The sequence below is a fragment of the Fundulus heteroclitus genome, chromosome 1, assembly GCF_011125445.2.
Source record: "Fundulus heteroclitus isolate FHET01 chromosome 1, MU-UCD_Fhet_4.1, whole genome shotgun sequence".
In the NCBI taxonomy this organism is placed as follows: domain Eukaryota; kingdom Metazoa; phylum Chordata; class Actinopteri; order Cyprinodontiformes; family Fundulidae; genus Fundulus; species Fundulus heteroclitus.
In genome coordinates this window covers 26,257,983-26,281,110 of record NC_046361.1, presented here as the reverse complement: position 1 = coordinate 26,281,110, position 23,128 = coordinate 26,257,983, and the positions used below count along the sequence as shown (strand labels likewise).

At 40.6% G+C, this 23,128-nt stretch overlaps 1 protein-coding gene across 2 annotated transcripts; it reads left to right on the top strand.

The window, feature by feature from the left end:
* Positions 1-630: 630 nt before the first annotated feature.
* LOC105927036 lies at positions 631-17,232 on the top strand. 2 transcript variants are annotated; one of them, XM_012863624.3, is made up of 17 exons: positions 631-886; positions 1,146-1,161; positions 2,367-2,480; positions 2,597-2,670; positions 2,780-2,833; positions 2,937-3,036; positions 3,926-4,068; positions 4,153-4,206; positions 4,311-4,377; positions 11,403-11,581; positions 11,681-11,728; positions 11,816-11,861; positions 11,948-12,099; positions 14,431-14,478; positions 14,571-14,622; positions 14,747-14,854; positions 14,950-17,232. In XM_012863624.3, exons 1-17 carry the CDS (start codon positions 812-814, stop codon positions 15,894-15,896), a joined length of 2,277 nt encoding a protein of 758 aa, XP_012719078.2. In that variant the 5' UTR covers positions 631-811; the 3' UTR covers positions 15,897-17,232. The 2 variants fall into 2 exon arrangements, with proteins under 2 accessions (XP_012719078.2, XP_035995032.1); XM_036139139.1 differs by having other exon boundaries at positions 3,926-4,206.
* The last annotated feature ends 5,896 nt before the right edge of the window (positions 17,233-23,128 follow it).

Sequence of the window (23,128 nt, the reverse complement as noted above, 5' to 3'; positions counted from 1 at the left end):
AAGGAAGCTGGATGGAGCGAAATGTGGGATAACCTTGGAATATAATATGTTAGAAACGACTAGAGGCCAGCGTGAAGGTTCACCTCTTGGCAAAACAAAGAGCCTAAAATATACAGCGGAGCTACAAAGGAGCATTTCAGATCAAAGCCCTATTCATACCCCTGTATTATCCTTTCATTTCACAGCTAGTACCACACAGTCACATAAAATGGCAACAATATACTTAGCAAGACTAATAATAACGACAACAATAATAATAATAATAATAAAGAGGTGTGAATACTTTTGCCAACCAATGTAAGAGAGTCCCAATTAAAAAGGAAAGAATATTACGTATTTTACTTCAAGCCTCTTGGATAACTCGGTGTACTTCCCAGCGTTATAACCAGATTATGTGATGTGTATAATCTGCTTTATACACTGCTGTGAAAAGGTAGTTGGCTTCTGAACAATTTTTGCTGTTTTTTTTTGTTTGTTTTTTTGTCCTTTTTGGCATTCACAAATGTTTAAGATAATTAAAAATTATGTAAAAGTCAGACGAATATAACCTTAGTAAATACAGAAAGATTTTTGTTTTTTTCAAGAGGGTGACGCATTCAATGTTATTAGTCATTCAAAGCGCCACGGCAGCCTGGGAAACCAAGCCTCCGTAAACGCGGAGGAGGAGGAAGAACCTCCTCCAGTAAGTCTGCCGCGCTGACGGCTGTTACCAGAAGCCACCTGCGGCAGCAAGCAGCAGGAAGCTCGCCGCTTCAACGATGGAGCAGCGGCGTGTTTAGCAGACTTTTCTGGGACTTTGAGCCGCTTTAAGATGCCTCTCTGCGCCGCCTTAGCGCTGCTCGCCGCCCTGTGCTCCCTGCAGGTGGGCTGCTGCTCGGCCTGCCAGGTGAGTCAGACGCACGCAGCCCTCACCTGCTGCACGGATTTAACCACATCTGGATTTAAAACAATTAGGCCAAACATAATAATAAACAAACAAAAAAAAGACGGATTATATGTTAGGCTGTCTTTTTCTTTATATATATATATATATATATATATATATATATATATATATATATATATATATATATATATATATATATATATATAACTTTGTCAAATGATTCGCATTTCACGTATTGTTTCTTTTCTGCTTTTTTTAGGAGGTTAACCAAACAGGTGAGTTTAATCTGAAAATGTTTTTTTTTCTCTCATTAAATGTTCTACAATATCCCTTCAGCAACTTTATTCGTGCATGTTTTGCTTAAAACGGGTATTTTTGTTTTATAATACAAAATATCACGTTGATATTTCTTGTTTAGCCACACACACACACAAAAAAAAAAACTGAAAAAAACCGACGTGTAAAAATGTAAATGTCTTTCCGCTCGATTTTCCGTCTTTAGAGTAACGCAAACATTAGATCATAGGCAAAGAGGGACGAAGAATTAACATGATCCACATTCCTAAACAGCGGTTCTCTACTCTGACTGTGGGAGGCGCTGTTTCCTCTCCACGCCTCGATGTGCGCAGCTTTTCTTTCGCCGCCAAACCAGAATAAAACCGATTAAAAAATAATATGAACTAAACGTTTGAGGTGCTTGGATGTGGACAAGTGTTTAAAAGAGAAAAAATATGTGGGTTTGTTTGTTTGTTTTTTAAATAATTATTTAAAAAATCGCTCACCCCCTTACCATAGTGACGTCACATGTTAAATGTACTGAAAGTCGGAACTGGGAATTATATCACAGGTGGGAGCGATCTAGTTCCAAACTGGGGAAAACAATCTGCATTTGCTGCTACTACGGTCAGCGATGCAAGTTTAAAGCAATATATTTATTTCTATTTTACGCACATTTTAAAACAATATAGCAAAAATGTTAATATATATATATATATATATATATATATATATATATATATATATATATATATATATATATATATAACATTATATATGCGTGCTACTTTGTTTATAATGTCCAAACCGGAAGATGTTTAAATGAATAGTTTATGCAGCAGCCATAATCCATCTTCAGGATGGTTTAATTCGTCAAGAAATCCGACTTCAGATTTCAAACAGAGCTTAATATATTTTGATAGCACAAGATGTGTTGCAGGCGCTGTAATAAGGAAGGGTTATTTTATGTTTTTGCTATTTCAAAAAAGGGAAAAATAGAAACTTAAATGTCTTCTTATTCAGTTTTCACCACAAAGCATAAAGGTTGTTTAATGTATGAATTCAGCAAAATATTTAGCATTTTAGAATGACAATTTTTTTGTTGTTGTTTCTTGTTTCTGATAGAAAATAAAAATTCTAAAAACATGTATAGACCCCTTGTATTGGCCCCAGGTTGCACTAATGCTGGTCTCTGTGTGGACAGATGTTGCTGAGGGACAGTGTCCTATAACCCTGACCTCCACCCCACTAATACACAGAGAGAGAGGATATGCTGAAATAATAACACTCCGGGTCGTTTGGATGAAGAAGAAAATGGGTAACCTAATTTTTAATTTTTGTTAACGTGCTGCTACACATTTATCTGTGAACATTTTGTCATTCTTCAAGCGCTCATTGTGGTTCATTTGGCACATTTGGACTGCTTTCTTCCAGGCCAGTCACTGCAGGTTGAAATCCACGGACAACATAAAGAGGTTTTCTCGCCTATCACGAAATGCAAAACAAAGGTTATTTTTTGCTTCTGAGCATTGTTTCCATTTTGCCGTTATGATATCACAGTTTGCGATGATTATAATGTGTTTACCATGGTGCCTTTTTTTTTTTGTTGCACTCTAGAGTGGGATTGACCTCAACATCAGATGTTGCAAGAATCTAAAGAAAACTTCCCTGGTAACTCCCTTAAGGGTTTATATCAGATAATATCTAATAGAGACAGTTTATCCAGATATGAGTGAACATTTTGACACTTTTCTTTTTTTCTCCCTTTTTTCAGTGGATGCTTGAAAGTGCCTTCAAAGCTGAAACTAGACAGAATGTCACTGTGTCGTACAGCTCAAAATCCACAAACTGCAGTGTTTATTACCTTGTACCAGGTGAGGTATTTAAAATTTCTGACTTCATCTTTTATCTTGCTCTTGTCTCCCTTCTTTTACCTGGTTTCTAGCTCTCTGAGATCAGCCTCTATGTTAACGGTGCAGAGAAAGAAGCATTGGGAAATGTCCGAGTTGCACGACTTGCAAACGTTTTTTACAGGCAGTACAATCCAAACTTTACTGAGTGTAAGGCTTGTCTTTGAATCAGGCTGGGCCTTCGTGGTGGTGCTGGTTCTGTGTCTGTTTCAATCGCCACCATTGGGAAGCTCTGAAAAGCGCGCTACTTTAAATTAAAACAGCGTTATAGATTCCTTTTTTTTTCCCACTGTTAAGAGGCTCCTCCAAACAATGAGAAACGCTCCTGGTTCGCGCTGCAGATCAATCGATGTTTGCAGAGATGTTCAGTTTAACACGTTAAAGGTTATAATCCACCCTGGATTAATTAAAAGTCCTTTGAAAGGCTCACTGAGAACTAAACTAGCAGAGTAAGAATCTCCACTTTCAAAGAATCATTTGATATACATTGACATGCATCTAAATAAGCAGTTTTGGGTTTAAGATCGTAGAAATAAAATGTTTTTGGGCATGGTTCAACAATCTAATCTAATCCTGATGTCATCTGCAGGATAAAAACGTACTTCTGTTCAGTGTCATGTCCTGACTTAGTTATTTCTAAATGGTTTTGGTCAGAAGGGTAAAAGGTGGACACATATGTGTAAAGAAAAAGTCTACATAGCAACAAAAACTTGATCAGAAGCTAATAAAAGGAAAGATAATTAGTGTACTAGTGTTATTGTTGAGGTTTTCCTTCATTTTGAGCCGCTTACTCACCCTTTCTGCTCATATCCTGAAGCTGTTTTGATTAGATTTTTTTTTTTTTTTTTTTTAGATCCTCGGCCAGACTTCAGCCTGTCTGTGAATAAGTCGTCCAAAACCATTTCAGTGTATGTGGATTCTGGAGACCCGGTCAATGTCAGGTGGTGTTATGAAAGGAATCCTTGGCACTGCAGCGGGCCACATCCAAAAACCACTGTGAGCATTCAAGGTCTGTTTATCTGCATTACATCTATATTATTTATTCATTTATGTCCCCCTTGTCTGCTCTTTTCACTTCAGCGTCGCTCAGCTGTCCTCAGCATCCCCCATCTGCTGCCGTGTGTGTGTGTTGAGGTGAGTGGCATGCAAATTTTGAAAAAGGTTATTTTTTTTAATGACGTTTTGGTTATTCTCCAGTGGTTTTCATGTTTCTGTATATCCGTTGTCTTTACTGGCAGGTGTATTACACCTACACAGATGCCTCAAGACATAAAAAGTGCCCATTTGGAAATGAAACCGTTATTGGTGAGTGTGGTTAATGAATCATCTTCTTTTCAATAAGGGGAAACCTCTTAGCGTGTCGCAACTCAAACCCGACGTTGTTTATTCGGGGAATTCAGACTGTAAGAGTTGTTTTTGTTTTGTTTTTTTCAAGTTTGAGCTTCCTCAGACTTAATTTCTGCGCTCATTTTAAAAGTAAGCGCAGTTTCCAGCAACGATTCTGCTGAGAAGGATGTTGTTATATAAAGGGAAATCTGTTACAGGAAACTGCTGTGAAGTCAGCTCAGAATATGAAAAAAAACATCTCTGGCCTACTTTTGTTGTTTCTCTGAAATCACATTTTGCCAATGTTCTTAACCAAAATCCTATTAGTATTGTGAACAGATCTGTCCTGTAAAGGAGAACTCCTGTCTCAATGAGACTACCTGGTAAATAAAGGTTTAATAAGCCAAAAAAACTTCTATAATTCTCACTGACATGCTGGAGGTCGACTTCACGTCTAAATCCAGATGCACGGTGATGCACGGTGATGCATGATGACCTGTTCTTGACTTTTAGTTGTCAGCTTCTGTTTCTCCGCCTGCTTTTTGAGGACTGAAACCCTGAAGTTCAATTAGGTTAAGATCAGGGGAAATTTGTCTCTGCAGTTTGATTGCTTTCATCTTCAACTCCATCGCAATTGAAAATACACAGGTTATAACCAAACTCTGCGTGTCCCTTGTTGGAAAAAAGTTGCTTTTGAAGGTTGATTTTAAAGCAACACTTTATTCATGAAGTGCACAGCAAGGGATTCTGGGTTGTGCCTGCCTTGTTGCTCCCAGAATAAATGATTTCACAGATAGTCCAAATCATCTGCAGTAGGATTCCTCTTCTGCTTTCCTTTCACCATCTGAATCTCTCACACTCAACTTCTTGATCCAGAAAACTGTTGTTTTAGCAGCAAAATTTCAAACTGCGATCTCCCGCATGTGAAGCCGGTTTGGCACAGCGTCACAGTTGCTGCATGCATTTCTTTATAGGCAGCCACTGACTTAAAGCACGTTTGCTGCCCTAATTGGAGAAAGCAAACTTTATATTCGTTTTGTCTGATTAGAGGTTGTGGAAAGCTCTTTCAGGGGTTCCAAAACTTTACAGCCTATAACCCCCCAAAACCCAGGGAGAGATATGGCCCCCCGACCCCCCAAAGAAAAACGCCCAAAACTCAGAATAAAGTAACAATTTTTACGCAAATTCTTGCAAAACAATGCATCTTTTCCCTAGTGTTGAAATGAGGGAATGTTGAGTATCTTGCAAAGGAATACTTTTGTATCGGTTTCAGGGAAAAGGAAATACTAAATATTTTTAGCACATCAGCATTAAATTATTGTTTGTATCAGGACTGTGAAACAACTGTATGACTTCATTCTGATAATATTACGATTATTCTAACACTATTATGACTTTTTTCTGACAGTGTTATGACATTATCGTATTAGGACCATTGCAAATTAATGAAAATAAATTGTTGGCCATGGAGGAGTAAATTTCCACAAAGAAGCTTAGGGTTCAGTTCACATGTTTGTAAGAGAAAACTTGGATGTTCTCTGATATGAAAAGTCGCTAATATTTGAGAAAAAAAGTTACATCGTCCATTAAAGGCGTTCATTTGTTATATTAAAACTAGAATACTCTTTGACGTTGCAGATTCAGAAATCTGCATGAAAATGAGCTCAGAAACGCATAAACAATGTGATTAAAGTTTGATATATTGCACTTTCACAAAAGTAACTATTACGATGTAGGCAAGAATGTTGCTGTGTAAACATGAAGTATCTGCTCAGCTTATCAAGATATTGCTTAATAGCGTTTCCAGAGATGTCATCTGGCGACCCCCCTGCTCTAGATGTGGCTATGCTGCAGAGGTACGCTGATTATTTTGTGCCAGAGGGGAAAAAACAGGCAAACAAAAACAAAAAACAGTGAAATTCATTTTTTTATTATTATTTTTGTGATTAAAAGTATATTATTTAAGCTAATAAAACTAATACAATTAATCAACATTGTAACAATAATCCCCACTACTAAAGCAGCAACATTTGAAAAACATTTGTGTTAATGTTGAGGATAAGATAAATTCGATATGCATCATTCTGTAACATATTCAATATGTTTTACTGGATTGTGGCCAAAGCAAATAGCTTTTTTTTCCTTCTTCGCTGGCTTTGTCCTTATTAACTTGCAACAACTTGACAGTCAGTCGTGGTAGTAAGCAATAAGTAACAAATCCTAAGAAGAGGAACCTTTTTTTTTTTTTTTTTTTACTGACATATTTAAAGAGTTCACCAGAATTAACACCCAGGCTCGTCACAGTGTGTTGTGTGCTGGGAAAGTTTTTCATCAAAACTCCATAAATTGTGCAAGATAATGCTCTCACCCAGCCACTCAGACATATCTCTTAATCTAGGGAGCTTAAAGCAGGGCTGCTCAACTGAAACGCTGAGTACCCTATAAAATGTTTATTTAATGTGAACGGCGACAGAAGTATGAAAAGTTACCGCTTGATAAAGGATCATTTGTTCACGTAAAGCAGCACTGAACTTTCTCCCCCCCCAAGTGTCTTAGGTTTGTTATTTATTAACCCATTCTGTGAATAGCATTAATGTGCTCCATCTTATCTCTCTTGAGGAAAGAGCCTGTATGCATTTCGCAAGCACGTTATTTAAATATGTCTAATTAAAGCTTGTGGGAAGACAGATAAAGTCTCAGAAACCTCTGCACTGTGGCTGGGAGGATTTAAACACCTCTGAATTATCCTGCCAATGCCATAGGCTGCTACTTATTAAAATGCATTTGCCGTTATGGAAGGCTAAATGTTAAACACAAGGCACCAAAGTTTGCTTTGATGAAAGATACTGCTAAAGGAGACTTAAAGAGGCCTGGTCTCATACAATGGCTTCATGAATTTCTGCATTGGTAACACTCTCTTGTTTTATACGAAGGTTTTTGGATTACATTAGCGCCCTGTTGGTTTATTATATATTTTTTCCGCGTTTTACAGTTTGTTTTGGCTATATTTGTCAGTGAACGAAGGGACCGGGTGACCAGAAGTACGATATCGTGCATCAGTGCCGGCTGCTGGTCTCTGAAACAGGGGAGGCTAAATGATGTTCATTTAACCCAAACACGAACGTATTGCATTAACAAATGTTGAGTCACATAAAACACATTACTTATCAACAAAATCAGCCCATCTCTCCTTTTCCAGGAAATGGTCTATGACCCTGTCATACTATAGCTGACTGTTTTTTGTTTTTTCCATTGATTTGACCAGTTTCCTCTCAATGGCCAGTAGGGCAAGTTTGCTTTAACGCTTATTGAGTTGCGTGAGTATGACTTGACTCTTTTTAAGCAAGAGAAGCTGCGTTCTACACACGCTGATGTAGCTGCTATTGTGGCGACCAAACACAAAGGCTTGTACAGCTGTGACATCGCACCATCTCATTCCATGTCTTTAAAAAAACATACCAAAAAGTCACACAGTTTTCCTCTCTAGAGGAAAAGTAGAAGTCCCAGTTTGAACTTGAAGTTCAGATTTTAGTCTCCCTGAATCGAATAAATGACCATATAGTTTCAGGACACTTTGGGAATGCCTGCTCTAGAAACACTTGTTTCCTTTCATCCAACTTCCCTGGATCGACCAGTTCCAGAATCTGCAGACTTTCTAAGTTTGAACAACGTCTTGAAACCTGTTCTGTCAGCTTTGTCCAGCTTTCTGTAGTGATCCTGAGGGTCAGGCAGGCATTTGTGACCGACGGCACTTTCTCATGCGCTCACCTCGAGGGTCTGTTGGGAAATTTGCTGCTTTTGAAGAAACGACTTTAAAAGCCTCTTCTGGCCTTTTCTCCTTGACAAAGGCCAGGAGAGATTTAATTTTAGTTTTGCACAAACCCCTCATCCAAAGCCCTCTGCTGGACGATGTCAAAAACAACATCAGTTTCACTGAAGATTTGGTGGTACGTGTACAAAAGGAAAACAAACTCAAAGTCCTCCGTCTTCATTATGTACCCTTTGGCACAATCTATTGTCTCATCATCCAGTTTGTTTTTTCCAGATGCAAGCTTTTAAAAAAAAAAAACCTGCAGCAGGGTATCATAATTATTTGCCACACTGCTCACAATGCCAATGTAACGTTCCACCTAGTAGGAGCATTTCTGGGCAGTTTTAAACACCCTACAGACCCAAGAAATGACATTCTCTTTGTATACTTTGAAAAAAAGTGGCAAACCCAGTGAGAGTTGCAAAAAATATTGAGGCAAGCATTCAGCACCTTGAGACAACACTAGGTTCAGCCTGTGTGCATAACAATGCACACATGTAGCACTGGGAGATGTTTATTTAACCTTGGCCTGCAGGACATGGAGTCAATGACCGCAGCCCCATCATAGGTTTGGGACATTAGTTTTTCTCTGAAACTGTAGCTCTGCATGTTGTGGCTTAAAACTTCAAACTCAGACCGAGCATCTCGTCCTTCTGACACATCAAAAAATCCTATGAAACATTTTTTTTTTTTGCCTTCACTATCCACATGACGACCAATGATAAATCTGTAGTTTCGTCCAACTTCCCTCCAAAAAATGGGGCCCTTTGAATTTCACTTTTGATCTCATCAGAAACAGCGGCAGCAATAGCAGAAATCAGATGAGACGTAGCAGAAAACACAGCTGATGACTGGAATTGTGAGGCCAAACGAGACTCATATTCTGTTAACGTTTCTGTAAATTCTCTGTAATTCCCTTTATTGGCTGATTCACTGCCCTCATCATGCCCCCTCAACGCCAGCTCTTGAGTAACATCAGTAAGTCGATTCAAGCAGCCCCTGTTTTTTTTTTTTTCACTGTTTCATTGTGTTTTGCTACCTGAATGCACACACCTTCACTGGTGGCATGTTCAACCCTGACCTTCCCCAAACAACTCAACCTTGCACATGAAACCACACGTTCTTTGCTCCGCTCATGTTTTCTGTATCCTCTTTCAAAACGATTCACATCTGAAAACGCCATCCTTGACCAAACAACACATCCCTGAGATGGTTTCATCAAAAGACATGGCCATCAATACATTTGATTTGTACCAGCACTCCCTGTGAGCCAGTTGTGAAGTTTAACAATGCATATTTGACCAATTATTTTATAAAATTTACAGGGGACGTTTAGCCTCCCTAGTATTCAATGAGAAATCGCCACTGCTGTGCATAGGCGCAACGAATAAACACGGAGAAGCAACGGAGCCCGCACACATATGTACGATGTTATGACATTAAGATAAATAAATGCAAACATAAGTATATGTTAATTCTTACCTGTGAAAGATAAAACCAGTAGATGTGGTTTGTATTGTGAATGGGTTGGTGAAAATCCACGCAGCATGCGAATGAGTCATCTTCTCCAAATTGCACTACTGTGCCACTTCCAATATGGTGGCGACGTCAACGTTTGTCAGTGTTCGACAAGGTGTCTATGTATAAACGAGTTAGCAACATCCATTGGATGTGTGAAAAGAAAGCGGTTTAGTATCCCTATGCCTTATTTTAGAATAAATTTGTCCATATCATAAAAAAAAAACACCTGGACAGATGTGTAAACAGCAATCTTTACGCAGAATAAAACCCATCACAAAATAAAAAGACACATAGACCTTGTGTCACCATGTGTTAAAACAGCCAAAGCTCTTACTACTGGGTATTTTAAGTCATTCAAACAGCGCATGAATTTACACTTATAATTCTTTAGGAGTTGGAACATGACTCGTCTTTCAAAACCTCACTCAATATTTCAAACAATTAAAATTTTCAGCAAAAGAATTTAGTGAAATTTTTATGATTATATGTCCAGGTAGGCATCTGTATTTTTATTCATGGTACCCCTTCTTTTGGGGTTTTATGTTGTGCGCTAAAAACATCAATACTATGGCTTTCTCTCAGGGTAATTCAGGTGGGGGGCAGGACTAAGGCTGTCGTTTCCCATCCAGATCCAGTACTGTCCGGGTTCACCGTCTGAATTAAAGATCCCCATCCCTTCTGCATTGCGGGCCGTGTAGCACTGTCCCCAAATCTCACTGCTAACAGTGTTTGCAGCCAAAATCACTTCAAAGAACAGTGCCTGTTCTTGATCTGTTGCACAACTCTAAAACAGGAAGCACTAAAGGAAGTCGTAGGAACCGCTGTCGTCAATTGGCAAATACAGCTATTGGTTACCACCACTGAGCTATATAATATACTGGAGTGCTAATCGCCCGCTGTTAAAACGAGTCACTGTGAAGCCACCAGCCGCCATATTGGTACTCCCTATTTCCCCCCAGTAACTAGGGAATATGTGCGCTACAGCATCGAATAACGAGGATTTTCTCATGTTCAGGGGGGGCTTAAAACTTTTAAACTTTTAAAATGTCAAATGCCATATACTTTTATGTTATGTTCTAAAACTAGCAAGTACTGAGAAAGTCATGTGCTGACATATTTTGCATTTTATTAATATTAAATATATATATATATAACATTTATAAATATATAAATAACAATATACAAAAACATATATTTACATATATATATATATATATATATATATATATATATATATATATATATATATATATATATATATATATATATATATATACATATATACACTACACATATTTATATATACATATATGTATATTTAATATCAATAACATGTAAAATATTTCAGCACCTCATTTCCTAGTAGTTGATAGTGTTAGTACATCCACTGACTGTAGAATTACCTGTGAAACGTTTTCACACAGCCAGAAAACTGCTTGTTGTTGCAACCAAATCCTATGGGATTCTGTGAGAGTAGGGAGTAGCAAGATGGCGGCCAGTGACTTCAGTTTTCTGGCAAAATCAGCACTCCAGTGTATAATATAGCTCAGTGGTTACCACGGAGACTGGAAGCAGGCTCCGTGGTAACCAGAATAAAACAGAAATGGTAGTCTCAACTGCCTCTCTTGGTAAACCTAAAATCAGTGTTTGTTTGTTTGACATAATTCGCCAGACATCGGAGACATTCTGCAGACGTCTGAGGTGGAGGTGTTTCAGTCCCACCTGCTGTGGAGCGCTGAGTGTCCTGCCAGCACACGGAACATCTCTGCTGCCCTCTGCTGGAAGATGCACGACAACGCCTGCATACCGCTTCCCAACTCCACCCTGGAGAAGGAAGATGAGCAAACCCTGGTAAAATCATTTGAAAATGTATTTTTTTTTAGATATAAATAATAAAATGTTATAAACTGTGTTTTTTTTTTTTTAACAAATGTTTTTTGCTCTCGACAGAAATTCAAAATATCCACAGTGGATAAACACCCCCAGACATGTGTGCAGGTGAGACTCTCCACTGAAATATTCGCTCCTGTACTTTTGTTTGTAATGCGAACATTTCTTTTCATTTTTTTCTACTCTTTTTCGCAGTTTTCCATTCAAGACAGCCACAACATCTCCTGCTTCTTCCAGGCAGGTGAGTCAGAGCTAGTATGTATACACGAGCAGTGATGCGTCACAGTTTATCTGAGTGTTTTCACTCCAATCTCTTGACCTTCACAGATAAATCGTCTTGGGAGACACATATCACACCCGGCAGACAGAGCATGTCCGTGCATATTACCTCCGCTGTGCCTGCAAAGTTCTCAGCTCAACTCTGTGTCCTCACCGAGTCGGGATGCGTGCCCAGGGGGCAAATTCACTCTGGAACAATGGTCAGTTTACATGTTCAGTATGCAAATAAATGCAAAGGAGCAAATTTAAAAGAGGTAAACGCAACAATATTTGGCACCTTTTCATTAAATTTAAATTCCCAAACACCAAGGGGGGGAAAAGTCAGGTCAAATGTGACCCTTAAAAAAATAATTTTGTTGGTAGGTGATCACATGAAGCCTTTGCAGAAAAATAAACTTGGATGGATTGAAGTGCATGAGGTCAACCATTTTTTTTAGACTGGATTGGAAATGATGAATGGTGACAGAGACTGCGTCGACAGGCAGAGAGGAGGAATAGTGGATATACTGGAAATTGAAACAGGAGCTCCCAACAAGGAGGAAAAGACGAAGAACACAGAGACGGTTCATGGATGTAGTGTGAAACCTCCTGTTTTTATGATGGTGGTTGTGTTTCAACATGTATGAGCCCATACATAGATTTTTTTTGTCATGTTACTTTATCTGTATTTTCTAGCAGACTGATTATGAGCAGATTTATTTGTTCTTATCCTCGCAGTTAAGATTAGGCATTCAGGAAATCTTCCAGATTTTAGGTTTTGTGCTCTGAGCGTCTATATGCAGAGGGTTAGCATGGAGGGCGAGGATGGTAAGCCTAGATGTCCAAAGTGCGGCCCGGGGGCCATTTGTGGCCCCTGGACTGATTTTGGGAGGCCCACCAACTGCATTTCAAGAAAAATTTGGCACAGGTGGCTGATGCAGATGGAAGCTTTTAGTTTTTAATTAAGGCAAAATAATTGCAGAAAAGTTAAAATCCTACAACTGAAAATGTTAAGTACAACACAAAGTATTCTTCTTTTAATAAACACTCTTTTGACATTCTCTTTAATTTCATAGTAACATCTGACATTTAATTACTCAAATGCAGCAGACTTTGGTGCATTAAAATCTGCTTTGAATTTAATGATTAGAATTGGCTAATTACAACAAGTGTTTTCAAAGAACAACTTTAAAGTTTATTGTTGTTAAAGAGTCAAATAAGCAAAAAAAACAAAAACAAATTTTAAACTTTGGCTCTACAATGATTTACACGTTCATTACCTACAAAAAAATCTTGACTAATTTATTAATGTAAAATAAAATAAAAAACAGTATAAAACTGAAATAATAATTTTTTTGGCCCTTGAGTTCCTTTGACTTGACAATTTTGGCCTGTGTACCGAAAAGTTTGGACACCCCTAGTTTAGAGTGAGACAGGAGCAGATGATCTGGTGTGGCGACCTCTAGAGGGAGCAGCTGGAAGAACAAGTCAGAGACTGAGGCTGTTTTAAAAATACACTCACTGGTCACTTTATTAGGTCCATCTCTCTAACACCAAATTAAACCCCTTTTTCCTTTCTAACCGCATTAATCCTCATTCCTCAGAGGTTTTGGTCCATATCGATGTGATGACATCACACAGCCCTGACATCAACGAGGTTACTGGATATTTTGTTTTTCAGAGCTTTGCAGACATAAGTGATACCATGTGATGGGTAAATGCTGCCATTTGGGGCTGCATGGGGGTGCAGTTGTTGCACTGTTGCCTTTCAACAAGAATGCTGTGTGTTCGAATGGTTCCACTGGGGTCATTCTGCAGGAGTTTGCATGTTTTCCTCACGCAGCCGTGGGTTGTCTCTGGGTACTCCAGATTCCTCCCACAGTCTGAAGAAAAATGGTCTAATCTATCATTTAGTTGGTTGATGCATTACTTGATTTAACAAACAAATAAAAACCTGTACCTAATAAAGTGACCAGAGAGGGTATATAATAAAATGTAACATCAGAGGTAAATTTTTGCAGGTGAATTTTTGCAGCTGAATTTTTTAACAGGTGAATTTTTTGCTGCCAAATTTTTACCAGATTAAAATTCAGTGTAAGGAATTCAATGTCTAAAAAAATTAATTGTTTGAAATTCGGTGTTTAAAATTCAGTGTTAAAAAAAAGGCAGATTCCAATGAGACTGTTTTTCTTCCATAAACAAGCAATCTTGAGGTAAAGATGCAGGATTTTTTTTTAGGAAAGGATTGATTTGATGAAATCTCCTGAATCATAACTCACTGGTTGAAAAGGAAAGGTGGGCAAAGTATTTAAAAGTGAGTTAAAACCTTTTTTTGTATAAAAACAGAATCCTGCAAACCTTAAAACCAAGGTTGGCTGTCATTGCCGTTTCTTCAAAGGTTTAATTAGCGTGGCAATCATTGTTTTGGGAACAGATTACATGTCAGCACTTCATTTTTTCCCCATTCTTAATGCATGTAAAATTCAGTACTTATAATTTCTGGCATCTAAAACTTTTCCCTTCTCTTTCTTCTGTTCCTGGCCACCAATCAGAGGATAAATGTTCCCATTCGAGACATTACTGAGAGGCCATGTGTGCAGGTAAAGAAAATACTGCAGGAATGAATTTCTGGCACCGTGTTTTATTTTCTTTCTGAGGCTCTTGGCTTGTTTTTTGTTTTTTTTTTCTGCAGGTTTGGCAGTCGGCTCCAGCTCTTACTGGGAGAAGGATCGTGTGCCCGGACTGTAAGGCATCACACGTACACGGGCCTTTTTGTGTGTTTTCAGCGCATGCATGAACGCTCGCATAACTCCTGAGTAGCAGCAAAACTAAACCAGCTATTTTTTTTTTTATTTGTTCTTTTGCTAGACACACATAACAGGTGGGGCGTGTGTGCAGTTGGAGCTTTGATATTCTTAGTCATTTGCACAGCACTTGGATTTTTTATCCACCGTGCCACAAAGAGCGGAATGGCAGGTTAGTTCTGTCGTCTCTGTCCGTTCACGTTGCACAAAGATTGAGTTGCAGAATGCATGGCATGAATGCATGTTCTGTGTTTTCCTCGCACCCAGGGTGGCTGACCATCCAGCGGCCGCTGCTGCTGGTCTGCTCGTCGGATCAGTCGACCCACGTTTCCGCTGCGTGCGCCTTGGCCTCCATGCTGCAGGAGGAACTGGACGCATCGGTGCACACCGCTCTTTGGGCCCAAAGCTCTCAAAGCCCGGCCGGGAAAGGGGCGAGCGTGGCGGATCTGGGCCCGCTCCCTTGGCTGTACGGGCAGTGGGAAGCTATCCACGAGGCGCAGGGGAAAATACTTTTTGTCTGGAGTCCCGAAGCCAAACGGGTTTATAAGAAATGGAGACTTGAAAGGGTGCAAGTAGATGACAGTTGGAGATCTGACAAAACGAGAGCCTCGGCGCAGGACTATTTAAAACCCACTGGATGGAGGCTGGGGAAAAATAAAAAAGAGAAATGCCTGGGAAAAAAAGCCGTCGAAGCTTTCGAGGATGAAGACACGCAAAAGGAGCCATCTACGGTACTAGAGACTGTGTTTGTGGCCGCTCTGGCCCGCTTAGAAGGGGCTCTGCAGGAGGGCAAAGGCAAAGACGTCGCCATTGTCTACTTCCAGGGCCTCTGCCACAGCAGGGACATCCCGCAGGCCTTCAGAGGGATCCCTCGCTACTGCTTGCCGCAGGAATTCAGCGGACTCATCCAGGAGCTGGCCGAGGTGAGAAAAGGGACAAAAAGCGGCGAGTTCAGATGGCACTGCCGGCCCAGACTCCTGTGCAAGGTTCTGTCCGTGTGGCTGGCTCGCCAGCTGGCCCGGAGGCTGCAAGCGGTTCTGCCACAGAGTGTCTCATCATCTTCAACGACGGCATCAGGCCAGGCAGGCGGCCGGGGCAAGCCGCGCCCGGCCGGCACGCCCGGCAACAGCAGCAGCAGCGAGGAGCGGGAGCTCCTGCACGGGTCGTTGATCTCACATTTCACAGACCAGACGTTTGTCCCTGGCGAAACCTGACGCTCAAGACTCTGAGGGGTGGCGTGTCACCGCGGGGCCTTTCGGGGGCCGCTTGCTGGAACGATTCATCGCTTGGCCTCACTTGTTTTGCATATTAAGGAGAAGCAGACACTGCCCCGTTGCCTGGATTTCAGCGCTCCAAACAGAAGGTGCTTTATACTAACCTGTCGTGACAGGGGGGGTTGCAGCGAACACCTGCCTTATCGCCGCAGAAATGCTAACCACTATGAAAATGGGCTTGCAAATTATTTCCTCGCTTTCTTCGTGAGCTCGCTCGGGTGTTTTCGCACGCGGTGCAAAAACTGTAAGGGCGCTGTTCGCAGCGCGGCGCGCGTTTTGCATTTGCTTCTCTAAACACGCGCCCGCAGAGCCGCAGCAGTCTCAGGATTTCCTTTGTTGGATGGCAGCGTGTTGAAAGATGAAGACGACTGATGCGCTCGAGAGTTAATGACGGGCGTGTTGAATGTTTTGCTGTCGTGACCCTGTTAGGTCAAAAATGTTTTGCTCTTAGCACTTCTGATTATGGGTGCACACATACTACCTCCTACAGTTAAATTGACGGCTGTGCATCGTGTTTACTACACTTTATTTTGGTAATTTATGGTCTGGAATCATTTGAAAAGATAAAGTAAAATCCAGTATTAGTCGCCTACTCTGCCCCTAAAGGAACATTGAAGGGATAAAAATACAAAAAAAATAAACTTTCTCGTGTGCACCAGCTACTTTCTGGTGCTGAAATTATCCGGTGCACATGAGAAAGTAATTATTTTATTTTTATTTCCCTAAATTGTCCCTTTAGGGGCTCCGTAGTTACCTATTTCAACGGGAGCTGTTACCTCAAAAATCTCAGAGCATTAGAGCAAAGAAAGCACGACTGAGGTACTTCCTCTTGTCGACTCCACTTTTACCTCAGAGACCCATTAAAGGTCAACGGTAAACTTTATGCAAAGCAACTTTAAACTGCAAACTTACACCTCAGCAGGATATCCACACAGATGTGATTGTCACTTTAGGAAATATTTGTGCAGCTCTTTAAAGTTTGCTCTTGCTGCCTCAGTAAACGGTGTTTGGCGTTAGCCCAGCACGGTTGGTGTTATAAAACTGTGAATGCAGAATAATAAAGTGCTTCTGATGGAAAAGAAAGTGTCCCTAATGAGAAGTTCATTGCACGTGCCCTGTGGTGAAATGGCATGTAAATGGGATAACATTTTGTACTACGGAGCCTTGCAAATGTATACACACACGTGGAACATTTTGTCACGTTGTTGCAATGCAAATTTGAACTATTTTGTTAGCGTTTTAGGTAATAAACCAAGCCTGTAGTGCATGTGTGTAATAGGCCAACACCTACCCCCATGCAGTTGCAGCTGCAAGTCTTTTTGGCTTTTGCCCCTATCGGCTTTGCACATCCAGAGACTGAACATTTTGTCCAGTTTTCATTGCAAAAGATTTGTTGGAGAGTATCTGTGATCATCAATGTTCAAGTCTCTGCAAATACTCTCAGTTACATTCAGGTCTCAGCTTTGACTGGGCCATTCTGACCCTGAATATAATGTCTTCTGTTGCAGCTCTGGCTGTGTGCTAAGTGTAACTGAGCCTTCACTTTAGTCCCTTTACACCCTGCATCATGCCTGTTGTTCCAGGCCAGCCATGTATTTAGCTCCCTCCATCATCCTATCAAATCAGACCAGATTTCCTGTCCCTGCTGGAGGAAAGCAACCCCACAGCATGATGCCATCACCACCGTGTTGCACATTGGGAATGGTGTTTTTAGGTTCATGTGCAGTGTTATTTTTTATTTATTTTTTTAAACTACTCTGGCCTCATTTGAGCAGATCACTGTCTTCCGTATGTGAGCAGCATCCCCTCTATGATTTTTAACAGGATATATTACAGTTTTTTTTCTTTTTGCAACAATAGCTTTATTCCTGTCAGTCTTCCATAAAGCTCAGAGTTGTGGAGTCCATGACTGATAGTCCTCCTGTCCCCAGATTCTCACACCTGAGCTGCTGCTCCTCCAGAGTCACCGTGAGGCTCTCAGCTGCTTCTCTGGTTAAAGCTCTACTGTTACTTCAGGTTTAGCCAATCTCTTGGTCGCCTTTTGCTCTTTCTTACATTCCTTTGCTAAACGACCTTCATAAATTACACAGAGGTGGACTGCATTTACTCACTAAGTGACTCCTTTAAAGCAAGTGGTTGCATTCGATTTTACTTAGGGGTATTGGACAAAAAATGGGGCCTCATATAAATGCACGCCTCACTCAATTTTGTGCTACTTGTGCACTAATAATAAAGCAACCCCGTAGTTTGTGGTGACAGCACAGAATGCAAAAAGGTTTGCTGGCCTTTCACCCTCCTCACTGGTCTCACTCAGTCACCGTTGAACCACAACGGGTCAAACACAGTCATAAGATGTAAACAAAAGCTCGTGTAACACCCATGCCAGCGTGCTTCCAGCTATATTGTGAAGATCGGTTCCCCTTTCCAGGCATGTCAGTTTAGTCACACTTGCACAAAGAGGTGTTTAATGTTTAGCAGTGGGCCAGAGATTCCGGGTCGCGTCATGTAAACTCAGCAAACTGCAATTAGAGGTCGCTCAGCATTTTGCATTTGAATTTACGGTTAAACCAAACGCTGCGGGTGTGTCCGTCTGTTAGATAAGCAGGGAAGCAATCAGTGGACTTAACTGATCTGTTCACTCAGGGGAAGTTTAGGGATTAAAGGTTGGCACCGGAACGAAACAATCACTATCACAGCTAAACAACCTTGGCACGGGCAGTAAAGTACCTCTGGGGGGCATATTAAGTCTTCTTCTGATCTCTGATCTTCACACACTTGTTGAGAGCTGTAGTGTCCCTGTGTTTATTGTTATTGTTAAAAGTGATCATTATTTAATACCTAACTCGTGAATCCTTCAATTATTTTGCAACAAAGTAAAAATAAAAGTAAAAATACTGCCTACATTCATATTACAATAAAGAAGAGAGGTCGTACTACTAGGATTGCTATTACATTTACAGTATATATGCCCAGACTTGGATCAGTTGGATGTTAAGGCCGTGTTGCAGCCAGACAAACACTGAACATTTCTCTGATCGAGGAGTGAATAGATCCTATTTGATCTGTCTGCAGATAGCTAAGTTTTTTTTTTTTCTCAAGTGGCACAAACTGAAGGTTGTTACTTACAATTTCAATAAATGTCATCGCAAACACTCGTCACTGGCCTCAGAAGGGCAGTTTGTGTCAAACACCTTTATGAAAACATGTAAAGGTGGTCGCAAAATCTGAAGGATACCATGCCCTGAAAAAATATTCACATCCCTTCACACGTTGCCATGTCACAACCACAAACTTTGCTGTATTTTATTGTGATTTTATGTGATAGACCAACACAAAGTAGTATATTATTGTGTGTGTGTGTGTGTGGAAGTGAAAGGAAAATGATAGGAGTTTCAGATTTATTTATTTATTTTTTACAAATAAAACTGTGAAAAGTGTGGCGTGCATTTGCATTAAGTTCCCCCTTTTGCTGTCATTACCCAAAATACAATTCAGAGACAATTCAAAAGTCCAACATTGATTATTTTTATCTCATCAAATCCTACCTGTAATAAAAAATGCAGTGCAACATCTTTGCCTTCAGACGTCCCCTAATAAACAAACAAACTCCACCTGTGGCTAATTTAATTTCAGTATAAATACAGCTGCTCTGTGAGCCAGACCAACAAAAGAATGTGTCATTTGTTTGGAGTAACTCCAAGCAGACGACTTAAAAAAATAAGGTGGCCAGGACCGTTAAAAGCAAACATTACCTCTGCAAACATCCCCCCCCAGTGCCTCCTACCTGAGCTGTAACAGCCAACGACAGCAGTAACGTTATCCTAGACGTCAGCCAAAGCACAGAATCAGGCGGCGGAACGTCGGCGGTGAGGCTGACAAGCATCCACAGGCTCGTCGTGACGAGGGATGGAGAACATTCCTCCACAGCGAGCAGCAGGTGCTGGTAGGTGGTGCCGGCAGGGAGGTTCCACGACAGAACCGTCGCTTTGACCTTCTCCTCTGCTTCTGTTAACTGGACCTGCATGATGATGATGATGATGATGATGATGATGATGATGATGATGATGATGGTGGTGGTGAAAAATTATGTTGCTCCCAGAACTATCACCGCTTTAAATGACCATTTCAGCTCATTTGAAACTGAAATATAAATGTGCAACTTATTTTTAAGATAACAGTGTTGTGTTATTTAATTAAACAGGTAATGATGCTGAACTGGTGGTGTCGATTCGTCATGTGGGGGGAAACGAGGATAAAAGTTGGAAGGGGCCTCACGTCTCCTTCTTTCATTCAGATCTCTATGGTGGATTGTGTCATAATTTACCGCACAAGACGGATGTCTGCTCCTTCGTTGTTATATACAAAGAATAATACCCAAAGCAGGAATAATGAACAGAAATTAAGTTTTTTTTCACCATTTGCCTCAATCAGAACAGTCCAAATGATCCAAACCCAGCTAATTCCTCTTAAAAAAGTAAAATATCAGTTTTGTTGTTTTTTTTTTGTTCTTGTTGCTACAATTAATACAAATGGCCGACAAATTATTACATTACATTTCAATTGTTTACTTTTTAATACATTTCAATTGTTAACTTTTTAATCACTGCTGCATTTTTCCTGCATTGTTTACATTTCAATTGTTTACATTTAATTGCAAGCTGTATGCAAACGAAGTTTCGTTCTGTATGCACTCTGTACATACAAAATGACAAATAAAGATGTCTAAGTTAATTATCACCAGACTAATCAGACTAAAAAGAGAAAAAGGAGCACATAGTAATGACTTGAAGTTACAATATTCTGAACGGCCCAAAACTATCGGAGATTTTAGCTGTGAGGACAGCAGCGGTCCAAAACAGGTCACAAAACAGAACAACACGCTGCACCCTATAGTTTGCATTATATTTGCAAGGCCTGATTAAACGAGCCCCTGTCTGAGCCCCTGTCTGTCAGTCAGTGAAGAAGCATGAAAAAGCCATAAGTTCACAGGGTGTGTGCCTGTAATGATTCATGAGCGTCAAAAATGTTTATAGTTGTAATACAGTCAAACAAGTCTGTTATTAGCTGTTTTTTACACCTCCAGGTATACCCGCTAAACCACCTTGAGCGTGTAGCGGCTTGCAAAAGCGTTGCTATTTCTTGCATTTTCTCACATTAACGCCACAACCAGCAGGGATTCTCATGCAATGGATCAAAACAAAGTGCAACAGAGTCGGAAAGCGATATGAATGTGCAGCAGCACATGCTCTTTCAATTTTGATTCAACGAATAAGAAGCTGAAAAGTTTGGCTTAATTTGTGCACAGCCCCCTTTGCGCTGCATTTGATTTTGGAGAACTAGAGTTAAAAGAATTTTAATCACTTGATTAGTAAATAGAGTCCATCCATGTAATCCGGTTCGCCGCATATTTAAGATGCGTTTCTGCTTTGATACGCTGACTCAAATATCAGCTCATTAGCTTGACTGTATGCTGATGAACCAGTTTAGCCACTTGATCCAGGTGTGCAGGCCAGAGGACACATCTAAAAGTTGCAGGACACCAACCTTGGAGGGTCTACATTCGAGAGTGGGTACCGCGCACGTGACGTCACCGTCTCAAGAGCAACGCCCCTTTTGCCGCTTAGGTAGGGCATACAGGAGAGAACGCACGGATAACAGATATGACAGACTTTACAGCCGTTAAACTTTCCCAAGACGATGTCCCAGGCACACGGATTACTGGTCGCACTGTCGAAGAACACACCAACCTTCAGCTCAAACGATGGCTTGAGGTTCGAGGGCTTAAAAAGACTGGAAAACTGGCCAGTTGATGAACGGTAAGCTTTGTTTTTTTTTCCTGCGCGGCGATCATGGCAGCGTCGGCCGTTTTTTTTGTTGTTGTTGTTTGCAATCACCGTCCAGGAATGGGTATATGTTTAATGTTTGTCTCATTTGAAATGTTTTTGAGTAAGCTATCCTGGTAGCAGGCTATCATGTTAGCGCCTGCTACCATGATAGCCTATATGCGATCATGGTAGCAGGCGCTACTTTATTAACATGTCGGCCACCAAAATACTCTTACCTTGACTTGATGTCGCTGGAATTGGGTCAGGATGTTCTTCGGTTGGGCCCTTTCCTCCGACAAAATGCTTGCTACATATGTACTTGAATTTGGTAACTTTTCCGGGTTGAACTGTTGTGTAGGCCGACCGCCCCGGTGTTCCAAGCGTACACATTTCTCCTTGGCAGTCTTGAAGAAAACATCCTTCATATGCGGCCGATCAGCGTACCTCGAGTCGCTGTTGCACGTTCCATAGCAACAATGTTTAAAAACCATGGTCTTAGATTTGGAAAAAGCAGTCGTTTACCGAGTAAAACCAAGGGTAACGCACGTCTCTTTTACAGCGAAACAGCGGCGGACTATGCAAGCTTGCCCTACTGCGTACCACGTGATGTGACGTCATCGTGACGTTGTGTTTCTAAAAATAGCTCGCGCGCGGTACCGCAATCCTGATGTGTGTTCAAGACTGCTAAATGTATGCTCACAGATCCTCTCCATTTAATTTGAACACGCTTGAGGTGTTTTGCGCATTAGAATGGGTCCAGATGTCCGTCTCTAGATGTGCAAATCCGGTAGAGGCTAATCTCAAAGGAGTAGCAGCTTTAATTGCAAAAACAGATGGTTCTACAAAAGTATTGCCTCCGGAAGACTGAAAACAAATTCGCACTTTTTAGTTCATTTTTAATTGACTATTTGGCATAATTTGCTTTCCGCTTCACAATTATCGGTAACATTCATCTTGGTCTGTCAAGATAGAACAAGTAATATGAATGTATTTGTCAGAAAATGCCAGACAAAAAGCGGACGCACCGGGGCTCATCGTGATGCAGAACCTGAAAGAAGGCATAAAGACAAAAAATGGAGACAGAGATAAGGGAGAAATAAAAGAGTATCACACCTCAGTGAAAGGGAGAAGAGAAGAGTGCAAAGAAGAAAAAGTGATGAGAAAAGAAGAGAAAACAGATTAGTGTCAGAGCGAGGCGAACCCATCTGCTAATGATCACTCCTCTCACGAGTCCAGAAACTCGCCCAGAGGCAGAAAGTGGCCGTCAAGGTTAGAAGAAGCCAGAGGAAATCACAGATGATATCCAGCCTCAGTACGATTCTGCTATCTGTGAAAAGACATCTCAAC

What these genes read in the sequence shown, in the direction of transcription:
- LOC105927036 (XM_036139139.1), top strand. Translation starts at nt 812, where the DNA reads ATGCCTCTCTGCGCCGCCTTAGCGCTGCTCGCCGCCCTGTGCTCCCTG. An exon ending in ATCTAAAGAAAACTTCCCTG is followed by an intron (nt 2,834 to 2,936) that starts GTAACTCCCTTA and finishes CCCTTTTTTCAG; the next exon opens with TGGATGCTTGAAAGTGCCTT. An exon ending in CTGAGAGGCCATGTGTGCAG is followed by an intron (nt 14,479 to 14,570) that starts GTAAAGAAAATA and finishes TTTTTTCTGCAG; the next exon opens with GTTTGGCAGTCGGCTCCAGC.